The 16697-nt window shown below is 48.0% G+C and overlaps 5 protein-coding genes, besides 1 other annotated feature; 3 read left to right on the top strand and 2 right to left on the bottom strand.

The window, feature by feature from the left end:
* Positions 1 to 394: 394 nt before the first annotated feature.
* On the bottom strand, positions 395 to 2099 carry FFUJ_04480 (uncharacterized protein; the record flags this gene model as incomplete). XM_023572229.1 has 2 exons in its annotated part: positions 395 to 1856; positions 1921 to 2099. The coding sequence occupies 2 exons, from the start codon at positions 2097 to 2099 to the stop codon at positions 395 to 397; spliced, it is 1641 nt and encodes a 546-aa protein (XP_023426392.1).
* Positions 2100 to 2986: 887 nt separating this feature from the next.
* FFUJ_04481 (uncharacterized protein) lies at positions 2987 to 3454 on the top strand (the record flags this gene model as incomplete). The annotated part of the gene is made up of 1 exon (XM_023572228.1): positions 2987 to 3454. The coding sequence occupies one exon, from the start codon at positions 2987 to 2989 to the stop codon at positions 3452 to 3454; it is 468 nt and encodes a 155-aa protein (XP_023426391.1).
* A 2227-nt stretch (positions 3455 to 5681) lies between these two features.
* FFUJ_04482 (uncharacterized protein) lies at positions 5682 to 6705 on the top strand (the record flags this gene model as incomplete). XM_023572227.1 has 4 exons in its annotated part: positions 5682 to 5700; positions 5757 to 5973; positions 6028 to 6430; positions 6481 to 6705. 4 exons carry the CDS (start codon positions 5682 to 5684, stop codon positions 6703 to 6705), a joined length of 864 nt encoding a protein of 287 aa, XP_023426390.1.
* A 1182-nt stretch (positions 6706 to 7887) lies between these two features.
* Positions 7888 to 7959, bottom strand: a tRNA (tRNA-Arg).
* Positions 7960 to 9492: 1533 nt separating this feature from the next.
* FFUJ_04483 (related to ATP-binding cassette (ABC) transporter) lies at positions 9493 to 14154 on the top strand (the record flags this gene model as incomplete). XM_023572226.1 has 5 exons in its annotated part: positions 9493 to 12079; positions 12131 to 13026; positions 13078 to 13335; positions 13397 to 13974; positions 14031 to 14154. The coding sequence occupies 5 exons, from the start codon at positions 9493 to 9495 to the stop codon at positions 14152 to 14154; spliced, it is 4443 nt and encodes a 1480-aa protein (XP_023426389.1).
* Positions 14155 to 14905: 751 nt separating this feature from the next.
* FFUJ_04484 (putative mitogen-activated protein kinase-like protein) lies at positions 14906 to 16538 on the bottom strand (the record flags this gene model as incomplete). XM_023572225.1 has 9 exons in its annotated part: positions 14906 to 14981; positions 15031 to 15214; positions 15271 to 15349; positions 15398 to 15754; positions 15825 to 15924; positions 16000 to 16043; positions 16179 to 16308; positions 16374 to 16421; positions 16483 to 16538. The coding sequence occupies 9 exons, from the start codon at positions 16536 to 16538 to the stop codon at positions 14906 to 14908; spliced, it is 1074 nt and encodes a 357-aa protein (XP_023426388.1).
* Between the last annotated feature and the right edge of the window lie 159 nt (positions 16539 to 16697).

The raw sequence follows: 16697 nt of genomic DNA, 5'->3' as shown, positions 1-16697 counted from the left end.
GGACACCTAATAATGTGTCCAGAGTACATGAGATATGGACTGGATGTTGACGGGAAGCTTCGTATAATTGCTACTCCATTTATGTCAGACCTGCAGAGGACGCAATATTCCTTTGACTTTTCTATTTGTTTATTAGATGCGGCATCAAGCATGACGTGCGGATGAGGAAGCTGCCGGTACTGGAAGATTATTGCTGATTATACCCCTGCGGCATATAGACTGGGTTTGTCTGTCTTGTTCTGTTTGATTGTACTGTCTGCACCATTGAATCAGTTTACTGCGGCTTAAGAATGGAACATGCTATGCATCGTAGATTGAATCTTGAGCCAAGCAGAAACAAACTCAAGTAAAGAAGTGGATTCTAGAGACTCTAGGCTATACAAGTAGATGACCGTCAATAGTAATCCATTTGAGAGTTAATGTCAAAGTCAGGAAATCCATGCTGGGGAAAGCTGTAAAAGTCCACACCGCCGCCAACACTGGTAGATTGGGTCCCTGCCGGATGTGGCAGCTCAACTCTCAGCATCTTGGAAACATATTTGCGCAGCTCGTCCTGGACAGCAGCTTCGAAAGACCTCTCGGCATCACCCGGGTTGGCCAGTTCGTTCATCCAAGTAAACCTCTTGAGAAAGTCTATCCACAATTGCGACTCGTCGACTTGGAGTAGCTTGTCTGCGCCATCAGCAGCCTGAGTGAGTAATTCGGTATCAGAGATGATGCGATCAGTCTCAGTTGCAGTTGCCTCAGCACGAATCATCCACGACAGTGTAATGAGAAGTTCTGATGGAGGGATCCCAAAGGCTGACTCGCACTGAGTATACCACGCAGGGGCACAATTCGCCCGTACCAAATGCGTCATTACTCCCCAGAGAGTGCAAAAGACACGGATATTGTACCACCAACAACGCATATCAGTACTTGGCTGTACTGGGGCATCTTGTAGAGCCACGGCATGGTTGAGTCGGAGCTGTTCCTTGCACCACCTAAGACAGAGACTCAGGGGGGATGGACAGTCGTTGCGTAGAGCGTTCATAAAAGGTTGTGTCGTGATGAATTCGTTCAGGAGATGCTCAGTCATAAAGTTCGGAGGGTTGGAATCGTCAAAACAATCATCATATATCTCGAGGGCATAATCGAGGAAGAAGTAGGCTACGAGATCGATAGACGAGTACTTGTGTGAAACCTCTCCAAGTGATCCGTCGCTGCCAACCAGTTGCTCGACATTACGACTGATTTGTTTGACAAATGCCGATTTGTCCGAATCTTCTTGGTGACTTCCCACGTACGCTTTGAGCATCGATAGGACAAATGGAGAGTCTGAAACCCGAGTCGTTGGTGTCCCGGTCCATTCCCTTGCAAGAATCGCCCTGGCGCTACGAGCATTGTCTGGTTTACCAGCGACACGGGCACAACAAATGGCAAGAAACTCACGAGTCTCAGGAACAGACTGGCTATTCGATAAGACCTCGTAGAGACTCGCGTACAAGGCAAATGCGTTTGTGTCATCGAGCATGGCGGCACAAAAGTCAGCAGCCAGTTTGTTTGCTTCCTCGGATGACCCAGTCGCCCACGGATATGGAACGACAACCTTTGCGGCCCTGTGACTGTCCAGCGACTCGTCACACTCGATGATTTCTGATCCGACGGCGGCCATTAGCGTGTCTGGGCCGCAACGGTCAGGCATGGGGTATTGGTTGAAGGAGTGAGCTCCTCGGTCGAACTCGGCCCCAATATCACCATAGTCCATCGAGTCGTTAATGCCACCAGGTGATAGAGAATTATGAGAAGTCTTCTTCTCATTTGCGTTGTACTTTTTTATACCCCATTTCTCGAAACGATAGCCATACTGCCGCTTGCTTTTGGTGAAAGGGTTAGTCAAACATCAAGGGTTTTAGGTATTGTACTTGATAGGTGAGATACCTTTGAACAATACCGTACTTCTTCTCCATGACATTCATGACGACACTCAGTGTGTATTTCTTGTAAAGATTGCATAGAAAAGGCTTGAACCTTTCCCAAGTCTCGTCGTTCATGCGCGTTGTAGGTTTGGGTAGCCTCTCGTCAGTCCCCCGTGAGAATGATCGTTCTCTAAACTCCATGGTTCTTGCTCCGTCTTTTTCGAGTCGCGCATAGGTAAGTCAAGAGATTGTTGAGTGCTGAGTGAAATTGGGGATCGCCCGCAAATGGCGACCGGGCTGTTCGTCGCTTTTAAGGACAGCATGTTGCACTTTTCCTGGCTCTTGGCAGTATGTGACTGTAATTCTAGATTGCCTTGGGGAGCGCCTCATTTATAAAGGACGTAGAATGCTGGTGCTTCGCGTATCATTTTCAGGCTCAAGTGGGTGAGTTGATTGTATGTAATTTGCTCGGATTGTAATTTCAGCAACACAATATGCCTGTCTGATTGGCCATGGTTATGGCTGTGCATGCGTTAAGCTGGCGAACCAACTTTGGCGGATGATCTCGGGGGCTTTTCTCAACAAGCAAGGCCCATATGACAAGCATACTGCAGCACAGCCTCGACTAGGCTAGGCCTCCTTCTCCTTCTCCTTCTCTTTCTCTCTTCTCGAAGGAAGATGGAAATTCCAAACCTCACACGTGAGGTGATGTGCTAAGATGTGCTGTAGCCCAACGGCACCCAACTCGGCACCCAATACCCAACAGCCACTTTTTGAGGCCTGCCCTGGCATATTAGAACGGAATCGAATACGTGGTTCTTAATTCTGACATGTAGTTGGTCAATATTGGCGTGATATGGCCCCAATCTGGTCATCATGTTGCAAAATGCGCGTGAGCTTTGGGCGAGCGCTCATTTGCATGAACTGCCGACTTTTGTCGACATGACAATCCCGAAGCCCGCAACCCTTTAAGACTTTTTGAGTGCCCTCCCAATCTCAAAACTAATCAACGCTTCGTCTTCAGCTGTGTCGCCAGCTGTGTTGATACTATGCAAACAATGTCAGCAACATACCATCACAAACCCATCATGACGGACGATTTTTATAATTCGTGGGTGGAACCTAGCAAATACCCAAGAATACCCAACGTCTACGAACCAATTCAAGATACCCAGGTTTCTGGCCAATGTGGTACTCGAGAGAAGAAAGAGTCTGCCTGGGTTCACCAGGATTCTCAGGATAGCCATCAATCGGCTTGGACTACCAACCGCAAACCTCTGAGCAGCGAGGAACCACATCAGTGGCTCGTCAATGACAGGACGAATTATTCTGTGGTTGTGCAACTAGGGAGCAGCTACAGGAGCGAGAACCAAATCCTAGGAGATGACTTCAAAGACGCATCGAGGGACTGGCACTCGCCATCCCATCACCCGGATTCAATTGAGAAGAGACGCGCAAGGCGGGAAGCGAGCTTTGAGAAGTGGAAAGATGCTGGGGATAGAGTATTTTGTCACTCGGCGAGATTTGGTCATGATTTCAATCAGTTGAAGGCTTGAACTACCGTGAAGAAGTCTGGCTAATAAACTGTTGTGACGACTCGGTGGTTTAGTAGATTCTTTAATGTTGATGCGAACGCAGAAGATGGTTTGATATACAGTACTGGTCTTGTCTCACATTGACCAAGTTTTGTGGTCCAATTCTGGATCACTTTACCAGGCTGTAAAGCTCATGCGTCGCAGGGACATCGTTGCTAAGAATACCACAAAGCTGCCCTTTGCAGTGATGGGCATGTCTAGCGTGTCTGGAACAACAGTTTGACCTGTGCTGGAGTATTTCTTCCTTGACCATCATGAGTACTGAATTGTATCATCTTGGCCACCAGGATAATTGAGGATTCGATGCGGGTTCCCTCAACAATCATAGCGACGTACCGCCCAAACTTGATGGTGCAGACATGGGTTGCAAGCTGTAGCTGATGCTCGATTCCTTTGGCGATGAGGGTGGTGCACTGAAACACGATTTGATACGTGCCGTGAGACTTGCATTGGAACAATGTAGGATGCAGGAGTGTTGCTACTCCCTCGTCCAAATGGATGGACCACTAAAACAGAAGCAAATCAGAATGAACAGTTCTTATTTGAGCAAGAGGAATACAACGACTGATATCGTGGAAGCAAGGGAAATGATAGTACTAGTAGAGTTGGTCCTAATGGAAAGATAATATTCATAAGAACCCAATATCTCGAGCTGTTAACTCGGGTAATAGGTACCTATGCGGTCACTCCGTTCCTGTCGGTGGGAAGAATCTCGATGAGCAAGGGTAAGTGTAACACGAAATAATGCAAGGTAAGTCTCACTTACGACCTACAGTACCGACTTCAGCGGCTGTACCTACCACAGTATTATATCGCGGCGATAATTGCAGTAATCGAGTTTTCTATGTATGCTAACCCCCCGAGGGTAGAAGATAATCGCGACGAGTTCCAGGTTGGTAGCGGGTTAAAACAGAACATTGTCCCGCTGTGAGCCGCTCGTTTAGCAGTAGGAGCTTGGAGCAAGTTGTCGTCATCTGAGCGGATCATTCTTGGCCAGCCAATCATTGGCTGGATGCTCGTCTGTCATCCTTGCACTTTCCAAATGCAGGTCTGTGCAGAGAACTACCTCGGATATCTTCCCTTGTTTTCGGGGATAAAGATCCACTCGATTACCTGAGGTAAGGTTGTGTTGTTCTGTAACTTGTATTTGTTCCAAGTCTTCCACGTTTGAGCAAAGTACCTAAGCAACCTTTATTAGGTATAGAGTTATAGCTTACCTACATCAGAATTACGGCATTCACATCAAAACAGAAACGTACGTCAGCTCATAGAAATGCCGGGACAAAGCCTGCCTCGTACAGGTAGACACAGATATTTACCTTGACAGTTGCAGTGTGTACCTCATCTGGCACCACTGTCATTCCCCATTGCTACCACACCCATAGAGTCCACAATCGTGATGGTCGTCAGTCTCAGCGCCTCAAAACCAATGGCAGCCCGACCTCTATTAAATTCCCGGCACTTTTCGTAGTTGATCCGTGGTTTAGCGCCCTTGAAACGAGGTCATATGGTCTAACAGGGCACCATAAGAGAAGCACCGCCTGTACAAGACCCGATCCAATATAGCCTGAGAGGCTGTGAAGAGGCAAGTCATGCGCCGCTGCTGTTGATCTGATCCTTTGACATACGTAGCCTTCACTGGCTTTGAGCGCGTACCTTGCTGTGGTCGTTCAAAGTTCTTGCCCGGGAGGCTTACTGGTTATTTCTCGCATTTCCTGGTACAAGATGGCACCCTTACCTACCGACCTATGAGTAGAAACAAGGCACGTCGATGGAAGTCTTGTTAGCTTAAGTCGTTTAGTGTCATTTATAGTGCGACGATCCTAGAGTGTGGCTGTTTTCTCCTCACCTCTCTGACTTAGGTACCTTTTAAGACAACCTACCTACTAGTAGGTACTAACCTTACCTGTCTACCTACCCTTGCTAGGTACCCAGGCCTGCTTCCCCGCATGCCTACATTCACTACCTAACGTACCTTGAGAGGAGTGAACCACACCTCCTGTGCAGTAGCAGAAGCTCATTGTGTAAATAATTCTAGGTGTTTAAATACTTCTTCTCCCCTCCACCCTCTCCATATTCTCCCCCTATCACTTCTTCGACACCACACACAACTTTGTCTCAACGGCGAACTTTCTTTTCTTCCCATCGACTGCAACCTTGAGCCGAGCTCAGCTCTACAGCCCTCATCATGGCAAACTGGCAACAGTGTAGGCTACCTTGTCGTCTTCCGCTTCTAATCCATTCCGACTGACCCATTCCATAGACAATCCCTTTGGTAAGAGGGAATCCCACTCTAGTAGTGCGATCCTCACCTACAAGATTCTTACTCTCGTCACCTGGATCTTGTCCCTCGTCGTCACTGTCTACTACACCCTCAACCGTCCCGATGATGGGCACACAAGAAATAGAAAGATCTGGGAGCAGAACCACATGTATCGCACTGCCTTTACGCTGAACCCAATCATCACATCCATTTACTGGTGAGTATCCCTCAGCCCCTCGCGCGCGCGCTCGCATACTGAGAGCTTGTCAAGGGTTGTTCTCTTCATACTCCAGGCTGGTTACATTGGTCACCTATTCTCGAGCAACTCGGACATTGTCCACGCTGCTGCCAGCGTTGGAAGCCACTTCATCTTCAACAACCTCTTCCACTTCGCTTTTGTCATGCTGTTTGTCCGCTCTCACTTCCACTGGGCTGAAGTCGTTCTCGTTCTCAACTTCATCAACCTGTCCTCGCTCTACTTCCGCCACAACACATATCCCCGATTCATTCATACGCCTGTAGTATCTGGACCTTTGGCTTGGACCTTTGTCGCCATTTACTGGAATGGTGCTCTCATGGTTCCCCACCCCGACCACCTTGTTGCTCGCATCTTTGGGAATATCTTTATCTGGTCTATTCTTGTCTATGGACTCTTCTTTGTCACCATCTACAAGGTTTGTTCGATCACTCCAGTCAACCCGTGTAGCTTGCTGACAGTATATAGGACTACACCATGGGCTTCTCACTGAGCGTCTTTGCTGCTGCAATTGGAGTTTCCCAGTTCCTTCACCAAGTGATTGCCTTCCAGTGGATCTTTGCCTTTGTCATAATGGCTCTTCTTTTCATCGCCACGGTCGTTGTCGCTGTTCCTGCTGCGACTGGCCGCGAGATCAACTGGCGCAGTGCCCCTGCTGATCAGGAGCGTGCCCCTCTCCTCGCAGAGAACTGAAACTAGGTACCAAGCCATAGAGAAAAACATTACCCAGGGGGGGCGGTGCTTTTCTCTGCTTGTTTAACCACTATTCCCCAAACATGCGGCGCTATTTCTGCAACTCAAGTCGCCTGCGGTCACTGTTTGTATTAGGCAGTAAAGATATCCTAAATTTATGCAAATCTACCTAAGTCTTTTTGTCATTTAGGATTGCGGTCTTGAGTTTTCTTTCCTCCCCTAGGCATGCGCACGTTAAACTTAGGTAGTAATTGGAGCCAGCCTTTTAACAGCTTGATGTCACTGACGTAGTGGTGGAGCTTAATCGATAAGTTGCCGACGCTAGCGGCTCATTACCAAAACTTCACATTCTTAGGTCGGCGACCACCGAACATCAACACCTTGCTATGAAGCCTTTGCGGCCTTTTCCTTTCCCTTTGAATATGGGGACCGACATTTGCCAAATATCCCGTATCTATCATATACTGTCAGGTCCGCGGGCTCTACGCCTTGTAAACAAAGTCTTAGCCCCTGAAGAGCTAGCAAAGAAAGATGCACGGTTAAATGTACTCGACCAGGCGCCAGCGCGCAGGGTTCTATCACGACGTGCCACAAGCAAAGCCAGTGAAAGCCTCCAGCCGCACGAACGCATCGCATCAAAGGATCCTGAGCTGTGGAAATGTGCTGCCTTCATAGCAGGAAGGTGCGGGGTTCTCCGGTCCATCTATCATTGGTAATCACTGACTTGAATGGTATTTAGATTTGCTGTAAAGGAGGCTGCCATTAAAGCACACCCACACCGTCATTTGACGTTTCACGATATCATGATTGAGCGACGGCTTGTGAAGGGCGAGGTATTGGGTAGTGGCCCGCCAATTGCGCGTATACGGGGCGCCGAAGGAGAAGCAGAAGATACCACTGCAATGGTGTCTATAAGCCACGATGGAGATTATGCAACAGCTGTGTGCTTGGGTTTTGAGCCATGTAATAAGAATAAAAGACGTACAGACTTACAGGCTTAATATATACTATATATACAATTTTCATTAAGGTATATCTATCTATTATAAAAATAATAATACTAAAAAGATATTAATTAACACTCTAACTATGTAGCTTAATATACTCTCTCTCTCTTATTCTTTAAGTAAAAAAGCCACCTCCTTAGATACGTAACTACAACCACAAAAAGAAATCGCAAATCGGTATACCAGGGACTCGAACCCTGAGCCTTAGTCTTAGGAGGACTACGCGCTACCATTGCGCCAGCACACCGGAGCAGTTTTTCCGATTCCGGAGTGATCGGATATGGTTGGAGTGATGTTATCATGGCTTATATCCTTGGGAGCTTGGAGTGAATTCGGGGCAAGACGGCTGGCGGTTTGAATACGAAAAAGGCATGTATTGTATTGGTCCTTCGGTTCGCCATTTGGGTTTACGAGTTGGATATTTTGCTTTACGGCTGCTTTTAGTGGTGGCCGTATCTATGTCGCTGTCCACATGGTTCTGTACGTACTCATCTGCTGGCAGCTCACGTCTGGCGGCAGAAGAACAGAACAAGGCATTTGTTTTAGTAATGCTTGTATGGCGATTCAATTGCCTTTGCATTTTTATCATGCTTGTCAACTTCAACTAGTAGACACTGGTTCGCTGTGTTAAAAACATAACTACGCTGACCCCAACATGTCTGATATTGGGCCAAGAATGTATCTTTCACGCTGCACAGCCGTGATTCGATGTATCGAGCAATCAGGCTGAGTTTCTGGCCGCCATTGTTTTATAAGCATCAGGTTGATCATCTCCCCTTTGTCTGCCACAACCGAGACGGGCTTGAAATCAGGGCCAACAATTTGTCGACGGACCTGGAGATGACCCGGCCATAACATTCACAGGATGCAGTACCACCGCAGCACACCACCACAGCTCTGCCTCACCTCTCACCTACAGTATTCACCATGCCTCGGGTGGGAAAAATAGATGAGACTGGCTTACACCAAAATCCACCGATCTACCACCAAATCCAGTCTCGTTTAAACCCCCCCCCAACCCCCTAGCCATGGCAATGAGGAAACAGAGGGGGCAAGATAACCGAAACCGGTCAGCAGCATGGTGAGGCGGTCAAAGTTAGGCTTTGAAGGCCATTTGGATGCCTGTTCGTCCTTCCCAATAACTGTCGTTACTTCATGGGGTGCCCCTGCTTTCAGCTAAAGGCGTTAAATCCCCACGGGCCGGGCGGCTGGCGAGAGCGGCGTTCAGGTCCGTTGCCCACTGGAAACGTCGGAGGTTCACCCGCCAAAGCAGCTAACGTCCAGTTGGTCCAGTTGTGCCTGCATCCCTGATTCCGCCCCCGATGCCGATTTTCGGGCGTCCACACGCCATCATGGGGCGCTCCACTTGCGCACACTCCCCACAACCATCCATTCATTGTTGTTCATGACTTCCTACTTGGATTGATAACGTGCTTGCTACCTACCCAACCAAACCTTGACTCTTTCACTAAACATCGTCTTTTGTTTGTATATTCGTGATAATGAGTCGGGGATCAGTGTTTACTTAAGCATCAATCTTTGTTTCTTGCTTTTACTCTGCCATTCTCTGTTCTGTCTTGTTCTTCCTTCATAGGATTCTTCATGTCTGCATCAGCATGATGGATGTCGTAATTCACCGCTTCGGCGGACTAGAGTTCTCTCCCTATCAAGGGAACGAATCTATCATGATACCTCAATCCTGTTCTTTGACTAGGTAAGACCTGTCTCAATATGAGATAAATCAAAGTTTACTAAGAATTCTAGCTCATATCAGAATACTATGTCCATCTCCCAGATTTCGTGGATCCATCATGTGTCACAGTTCGCTCAATCTGGGGTACCACAAGCCGTTGTGCTTTTCCTGTCACTCATGCAACTCATCTACCACTTAGACCGAATTCGTCGGCAAGGATCTAGTTGCCGATCTAAAGCTGCCAAAATCCGGTGGCCCTATGAGCTTGCCTCACAAATCGCAAGACTTACTGCTGTTGTATATATTACAATTGCTTTCATCCAAGATCGACTACATTGGATCAACATCGTATCTGTTGTATTTACCTTCACTCTTGGTCTCACTCGTCTCTTCAACCATCTTGAGTGGCGCCATGTAGCACTGCATCAAATCAACTTTGTCCTTCTGGCTACTCTGACCATTCTCATTGCAGGGCACACTTTGCCCTGTATCCAGACTGGCACAAGATGCCTTCACGACGCCAGTACTTCCAGTGGGATCATCGCTCTTGCGGCAGGGGCTGTCATTGCAGTCATTACTCCCAGAGAATGGATACCAATTCAAGTTGACCTCAGTATCCCTGGTTACGACCAGAATGAGCCAGCTCCCGAGGAGACTTGCAGTTGGTTCACTTACTACTGTACCTATGACTGGCTGACCCCAATTATCTGGAAGGGTATGAAGCGGAAACTTGATATGGCTGATATTCCAAAGTTAGCCTGGTATGACGAGCCTATATACCTCTTACGACGTGTACAAGAAGCTCGTTCAATCTCGAAAAAGACACTCCGTACTGTTCTTAGATTCCAGAAGCGCGAGTTACTTCTCATGTCATTTTGGGTTGCCACATCATACACGGTCGAAAATATAGCCGCATTCGCCATGTTTAAGTTACTCGAATATCTTGCTGATCCTAGCGGTGCCATCTATAAACCGTGGCTTTGGCTGTTCCTCATGTTCATCGGCCCACTATCCCGCTCCGTTGCCTTCCAGCAGTACATCTTTACATCTACTAGACTCGTGGTTCGTATCAAATCTGCATTCACTCAAGAGCTGTACTACACTGCCCTGGATTCGATGGAGATGGAAGAGGATCCTTTTGAACTACAGTCCGGTGGTGCGAAACTCAAGAGCATGAGCGGCCAGGCCGCTGCCAAGACCACATCAGCAGGACGTTTGGCTAACCTCATGGCTTCCGATATAGACGCAATCTATAGATCAAGAGACATCATCCAGGCCACCATTGGTACCCCCGTCGGGACCATAATATCACTCATTGGAATGTACAGAATGATGGGCTGGGCATCTCTGGTAGGAAATGCGATCCTTTTTTTGGCCACACCTCTTTCGATATGGCTTGGGCGCTTAATGTTCTACTCGCAGCGCCGAGTCAGGAAAGCCCAGGATTCTCGCATGTCCTTAGTGACAGAGTATCTTGCGTCCCTTCGCGCCATCAAGTACTTTGCCTGGGAGGACCCTATCACTGAAAAGATCATCAATGCACGTTCCGAAGAACAAAGGGAGCTTTGGAGGACTTCAATGATCCAAGCTTCATTGAACCAAGTTATGCAGATTGTTCCTTACTTATCCTTACTTGTTATGTTCGTCTTGCACGTGGGTCTCTCCAAGCGTCGACTTGATGCCGCAACGGCTTTCACGACCATCTTTCTTGTCAAGAATGTTCGCAGAAATATCATGCAGGCTAGTGCCTTTGGCAGGAATTTCGCGAGTGCGTTGGTGTCGGTGACCCGACTCGACAAGTACTTTGAGAGTACGGTTCCTATTCCTCATTACCCCGTTGGCCCCCTTCGCATTGATCATGCGACGTTCCGGAAGACGAAGACAGCCAGTTTCACCCTAAACAACATAACGCTTGATTTTGCCCAAGGCGGTCTTAATGTCGTCAGTGGCCCGAGTGGCAGCGGCAAAACAACTCTGCTGCTGTCTATTCTTGGTGAGACCTACCTTGAGGGTGGAAATGTGACCAGACCAGACGATATAGCGTACGCTTCTCAATCTTCATGGTTGCAGAACGAGACCATACAGGCCAATATTATATTTGGCAGTCCAATGGAAAAGCCACGCTACGATCGCGTCATCGAAGCATGTTGCCTATGGGAAGATTTTAAAGATCTACCGGCTAAGGATATGACCATCGTGGGAGAGAACGGAACTTCTCTTTCAGGTGGCCAAAAAGCACGAGTTGCTCTTGCAAGGGCATTGTACTGCAAAGCACCACTTCTGTTACTCGATGATATATTTGCAGCTCTGGACGCTAAAACAGCTGCTGGTGTTTGGAAACACTGCTTCTGCTCTGACCTCCTTAGTGGGAGGACAACTGTACTTGTGACAAATCTTCCCTGGATTGCAGAACAAGCCGATCTCTCTGTCGTGTTGGAGAAGGGTCAAATTGAGTCGTCTGAGCCCCAAGTTGGTATTGTCCGCAAACCAATCGCTATCGCTCAGGTCCTTGGAGGAGATGCTGAGGAGGATGACGCACTTCATGATACAGTCCAGGAGATACAACCAAATGGTGATGCTTTGAACGACGCTAACCGAGCCCCTGAAGAAAAATACCTGAAGGATGTCGTCAATCAGGAAATGAAAGCTTCTGGAAATGTCGGCCGTATGACTTGTCAGTACTACTACCTTCTCAGTCGTGAAGGGATGCTAACTTGGTCGCCAGTCTTGCAATACATGAGCTACTTTGGACATCCGGTCTTTGTTGCTGTCTGCCTGGGACTTCTACTTGCCACGAACATCTTTACCTTTAGCAGTCTTTTGTGGCTCTCTGTCTGGGTAGAAGCATACAATCACCAGGCTCACATTGATATTCCTTATTATATGGGGATCTTTGCAGGCCTTACATTCCTTGAGATCGGTAGCTACTGTTTGGCTATCATAATGTTCGAATGGGGAGCTTGGAACGCTGCAAAGAAATTACACAACGATTTCATACATGCCATCATGCACGTCTCCCTTTCATGGTTCAAGCATATCCCCATTGGCCGCATCACAAACCGCTTCTCCAGTGATATGGCGTCACTCGACGGTACAATCAGTACCATGCTACGGATCATGCTTGATACGGTCCTTCTCATGCTCTTTCGCATTGGAGCTGTCAGCAGCATAATGCCGGTTTTTATGATACCAGCACTATTTACGTGCTTGTTTGGTGTTCTCATAGGAGAAGCATACACCAGAACCGCCGTTGTAATCAAGCGACTAACGTCTTCTGCTCAGTCGCCTGTGTTCTCCCAGTTTGCAGATACGTTGGCTGGTCTTCCTGTTATTCGTGCCAGGAGTGGTATGTCGTCAAGATTTCGAGAAGAGTTGGCTGCCAGGCTGCGTACATGGTCAGCTTCAGCCGAAGCCAGCTTCAACGCTAACCGTTGGGTTGCTGTACGCGTGGATCTTGTGACGGCCCTCGTCGGTCTGTCAGCAGGTATAATTGCCGTATCACAGACAGGTGTCGTGGCTGCAGGGTTGGTCGGATTCTCCCTCACCAATGCCAATGGACTCAGCCAGACGATCCTGTTACTTGTTCGAGCGATGAATGATTTGGAAGTTGAAATGCAGAGCGTGAGTGTGTTTGTTATCATCTGTCAAAGTGTCTGCTAACCAAGTATCAAGTTTCACCGAGTCAGGGAGTACGTCAAGTTGGAACCCGAGGAAAAGGACGACAAGACGTATCCCGAGGAAGGTGAATACACAGATGATCCCTGCCACGTAATCCCCCAGAACTGGCCTCGATCTGGCGAGATCGAGTTTCGAAACGTTACAATCCGGTACGATCCTGATGGATCCGACATTCTCACCGGGATAAACCTCAAGTTCAGAGCGGGTGAACGTGTGGCTGTCATAGGAAGGACAGGTTCAGGGAAAAGCACTGTCAGTATACTACACTCTTTTACAGCACCTATCGGGTTATACTGACAACTGGGATTTCTAGCTGGTGCTTTCCCTCCTTCGCTTCACACATGTTGTCTCTGGTGAAATTTTATACGATGGAATTGACATTACCAAAATTCCTCGGCATCGCCTCCGAGAAAGCCTTACAATCATACCACAAGAGGCTGTCCTATTCAACGGGACGGTGGAGTCCAACCTTGATCCTAGCGGTCGAGTTTCCAAAGACATTCTCGACAAGGCCCTGGACAACTGCAAAGGCATCGCATCCTTCTCCCCTCATACTTCTGACGACAGCGATAATGATACACAATTTCACGACGACGAGAACAGCAGTGTAAATCTTTCGACATGTGTCGACGCTCGCGGTGAGAACTTCTCTCATGGTCAGCGACAAGTTCTTTCACTCTGCCGTGCGCTGATTCGCCAGAGCAAGCTGATGTTGCTTGACGAAGCCACGGCAAGCATGGATTATGATACAGACCGAGGTATTCAAAACGTTCTGCGGCGGGAACTCGAAGCGGTCGGTGGAGGGCGGACTTTGGTAACAATCGCGCATCGTTTACGTACAATCATTGATTATGATACAGTCGTGGTTATGAGTGGGGGGCGTGTTCTTGAGTAAGATCTCATTGACTATGGTCCTTTATAGACTTCCAGCTGACAATCCTCTCCAGGTATGGCTCACCTCGCGATTTGTATAACAGTAGAGGTCAGTTCTACGACATGGTCTACCATAGCGGCGAAATGGAGGACCTGCAGGCTTTGCTAGAGACGGAGAGTTCCCAACAGGACACTTAAAGGAGGAGCATTTTGTCTGGGATAGGTATGTCTGGATACTCAAGATGAACACGTCAGGGCATGGATGAGTTCAAAAGTGGGAAATATCTTACATCCGCCTGGGACATCTGTACATCGTCCTTATGGCTTATCCATAGACGGGTGTGTCGGCAAGATTAAGGCAGACTTTTCCAAATAAATATTCCATTCACAAGCTCTATAATTTCCTCAGACAGCCGGCAGCCAGCTAAATGAGCAGAAGAATCATTTGTAACCTAAAAGTCCTGTGCGTCGTGTATTTTCATGCCCCCGCTGCATCCTTGCTTGAACAGATACCAAATAGAAAAGCAGGCGTGATTGGAAAAGCGAGAGCTAGACGGCAATAAACAGGTGAAAATAAAACGAAGTTGCCCATTGTCAAAGGCGATCGAACATCTTCCTCATGAAGGATCCTGTTGCTTAATTCCAAAATCAAAACCTAAGCCAAGTCTTTCCCTGTCTCCCCAACGCCATACGTGCGTTCGTATATTTTGCATGTACATGCCTGTTTCTTGCGATGAACATATCATCGGCTCGTCTCCTTTCACGCCTTGTCGCGTCTTCCTGCATCTTCTTTTCATACGGGCACGGGATAGTGTGATTGTGGTAAGATATATGGATCATGGCCGTATGCGTTGGATTTCGTGGTATCATCGACACTGTGACGTGGTCTGCTTCTTCATGTTCGTTATGCACTGGTAGCATCCCCCTCCGTTATTAACCACATCCCCATTTATTGTCCGTTGAATGGCTCCTCCATGTTGGTAACTCCAGCTTCCACGTTATGATAATCGAGAATTTCCGAGTACCTGTTCTATATTAGTATATTCGATACATGCAATCTGGCAACACACTAACATCATGATCTTCCATGTATCAACGGGCAGATCGGCGTCGTTGAAGCTCCAGTCAAACTTCTCCTCCGCCACAGGCTCGTCTGTGGGATCGTGGTAGGGAGAGAGATAGTCGTGAGAGAGGGCCTCTGTGGCAGTTATTCGCTTCTTAGGGTCGAAGACAAGCATGCGCTCCAGCAGATCAATAGCTAGTGATGTGTCAATCAGTGATCTCTCAGGGTCAAATGGAGGAATTATTTCGTACCCGAATCGTCGGCATTCTTGAACTTATTACGAAGAGGCTGTCGCTCGCGCTTGGGCAGCGACTTCACGAACCGCAGTGTCTGGAAGTCGTTAGAACTGTGGACAGAATGCAAGGCATTGTCACTCACGTTCTCGCTGGCGATAGTGTTGATAACATCATCAGGAGGGGTACCAAGTAGCTCAGTGATAATAGAGAATTGGTTGACGTGATCTTTTCCGGGGAACAAAGGTTTGCCTTCAAGCATCTCAGCAAAGATGCAACCAGCACTCCAAATATCAACCTCGACGTCGTATTTTTGCCAGGTGAGCATGATTTCGGGGGCTCGGTAGTATCGTGTGGAGACATAACCAGTCATCTGAGGGTCCTGGATTCGTGCAAGACCAAAGTCGCAAATCTTGAGATCACAGTTTTCGTTGACGAGGATATTGCTGGGTTTGAGATCGCGGTGGACAACGCCGGCCGAATGCACGTACTTCAGACCTCGCTACAACGCAACCCATGTCAGCAAATGATCTGTAGCAGCCATTTTTGTCTAGACTGTCATTGATACATACCATAATCTGGTAGAGGAAGTACTGGATGAACTGCTTCTCAAGAGGGCGCGATGTCAATAATCGGTGAAGATCGGTGCCGAGGAGCTCTGTGACAAAATAGCTATAGAGCTGTCAGCGCAAGAACGTGGGGAACGAGGCGGGGGAGGGGTAACGCAGGTCGCGGCTGGGAACGCACATATCTTCCAGAGGAGAAATAAAGATGTCGCTGAGAGAAATGACCTGGCAGCAAAATTGGATTAGCATCGAAAGTCTTGCAATTGCTCATAGGACCATTGAGGACAGGTCAAGCAAAAAGAGACGCGTTGAATGCGAAGATACACGGAGGTATTGAGCTGTGCGGGGGCTGATGCTCACATTTTCGTGCTTGAGGTGCTTGAGCAGCTTGAGTTCACGGTATGTGCGCTTTGCAAGCACAGGTGTGCTGAAAGGCTTCATGATCTTCTTGACTGCGACATTTTGGTTGGTAAGTTGATCCCGGGCAGAGCTGTTGCAAAGGGAACCGTGTCAGTCGGATGCGCAGGATCAGTAGGGACATCTAAGGGAGCATACCAAACGAGGCCAAAAGCTCCCATCCCAACAGGCTGGAGATCGGAGTATCTGCGCGCAAATTGAGTCAGTGATGCGATGGTTATCAGCTTCAAATGTATGGTGAGCTTACCTGGAGGTGATCTCGAATGTGGTGCCAAAGATTTGGGCGCGTACGAACTCGGCCATGGTGAATATGTGATTTTTTGGACGATAGGTTTGAGGGTGAAGAGAAAAAGTAGTCAGTTTCCTGGCTGTAAAACGAGGAACACCAAGATGAGGTAAAGATGATGGCGGGCGGGGCGCAGACGTAATCGTCTAAGATCGTACGGAGTAGTCAAAGCTATA

The sequence above is a fragment of the Fusarium fujikuroi genome, chromosome FFUJ_chr02, assembly GCF_900079805.1.
Source record: "Fusarium fujikuroi IMI 58289 draft genome, chromosome FFUJ_chr02".
Lineage (NCBI taxonomy): Eukaryota > Fungi > Ascomycota > Sordariomycetes > Hypocreales > Nectriaceae > Fusarium > Fusarium fujikuroi.
The sequence above is the reverse complement of the archived record's forward strand: the minus strand, read 5'-3'. Positions and strand labels throughout refer to the sequence as shown.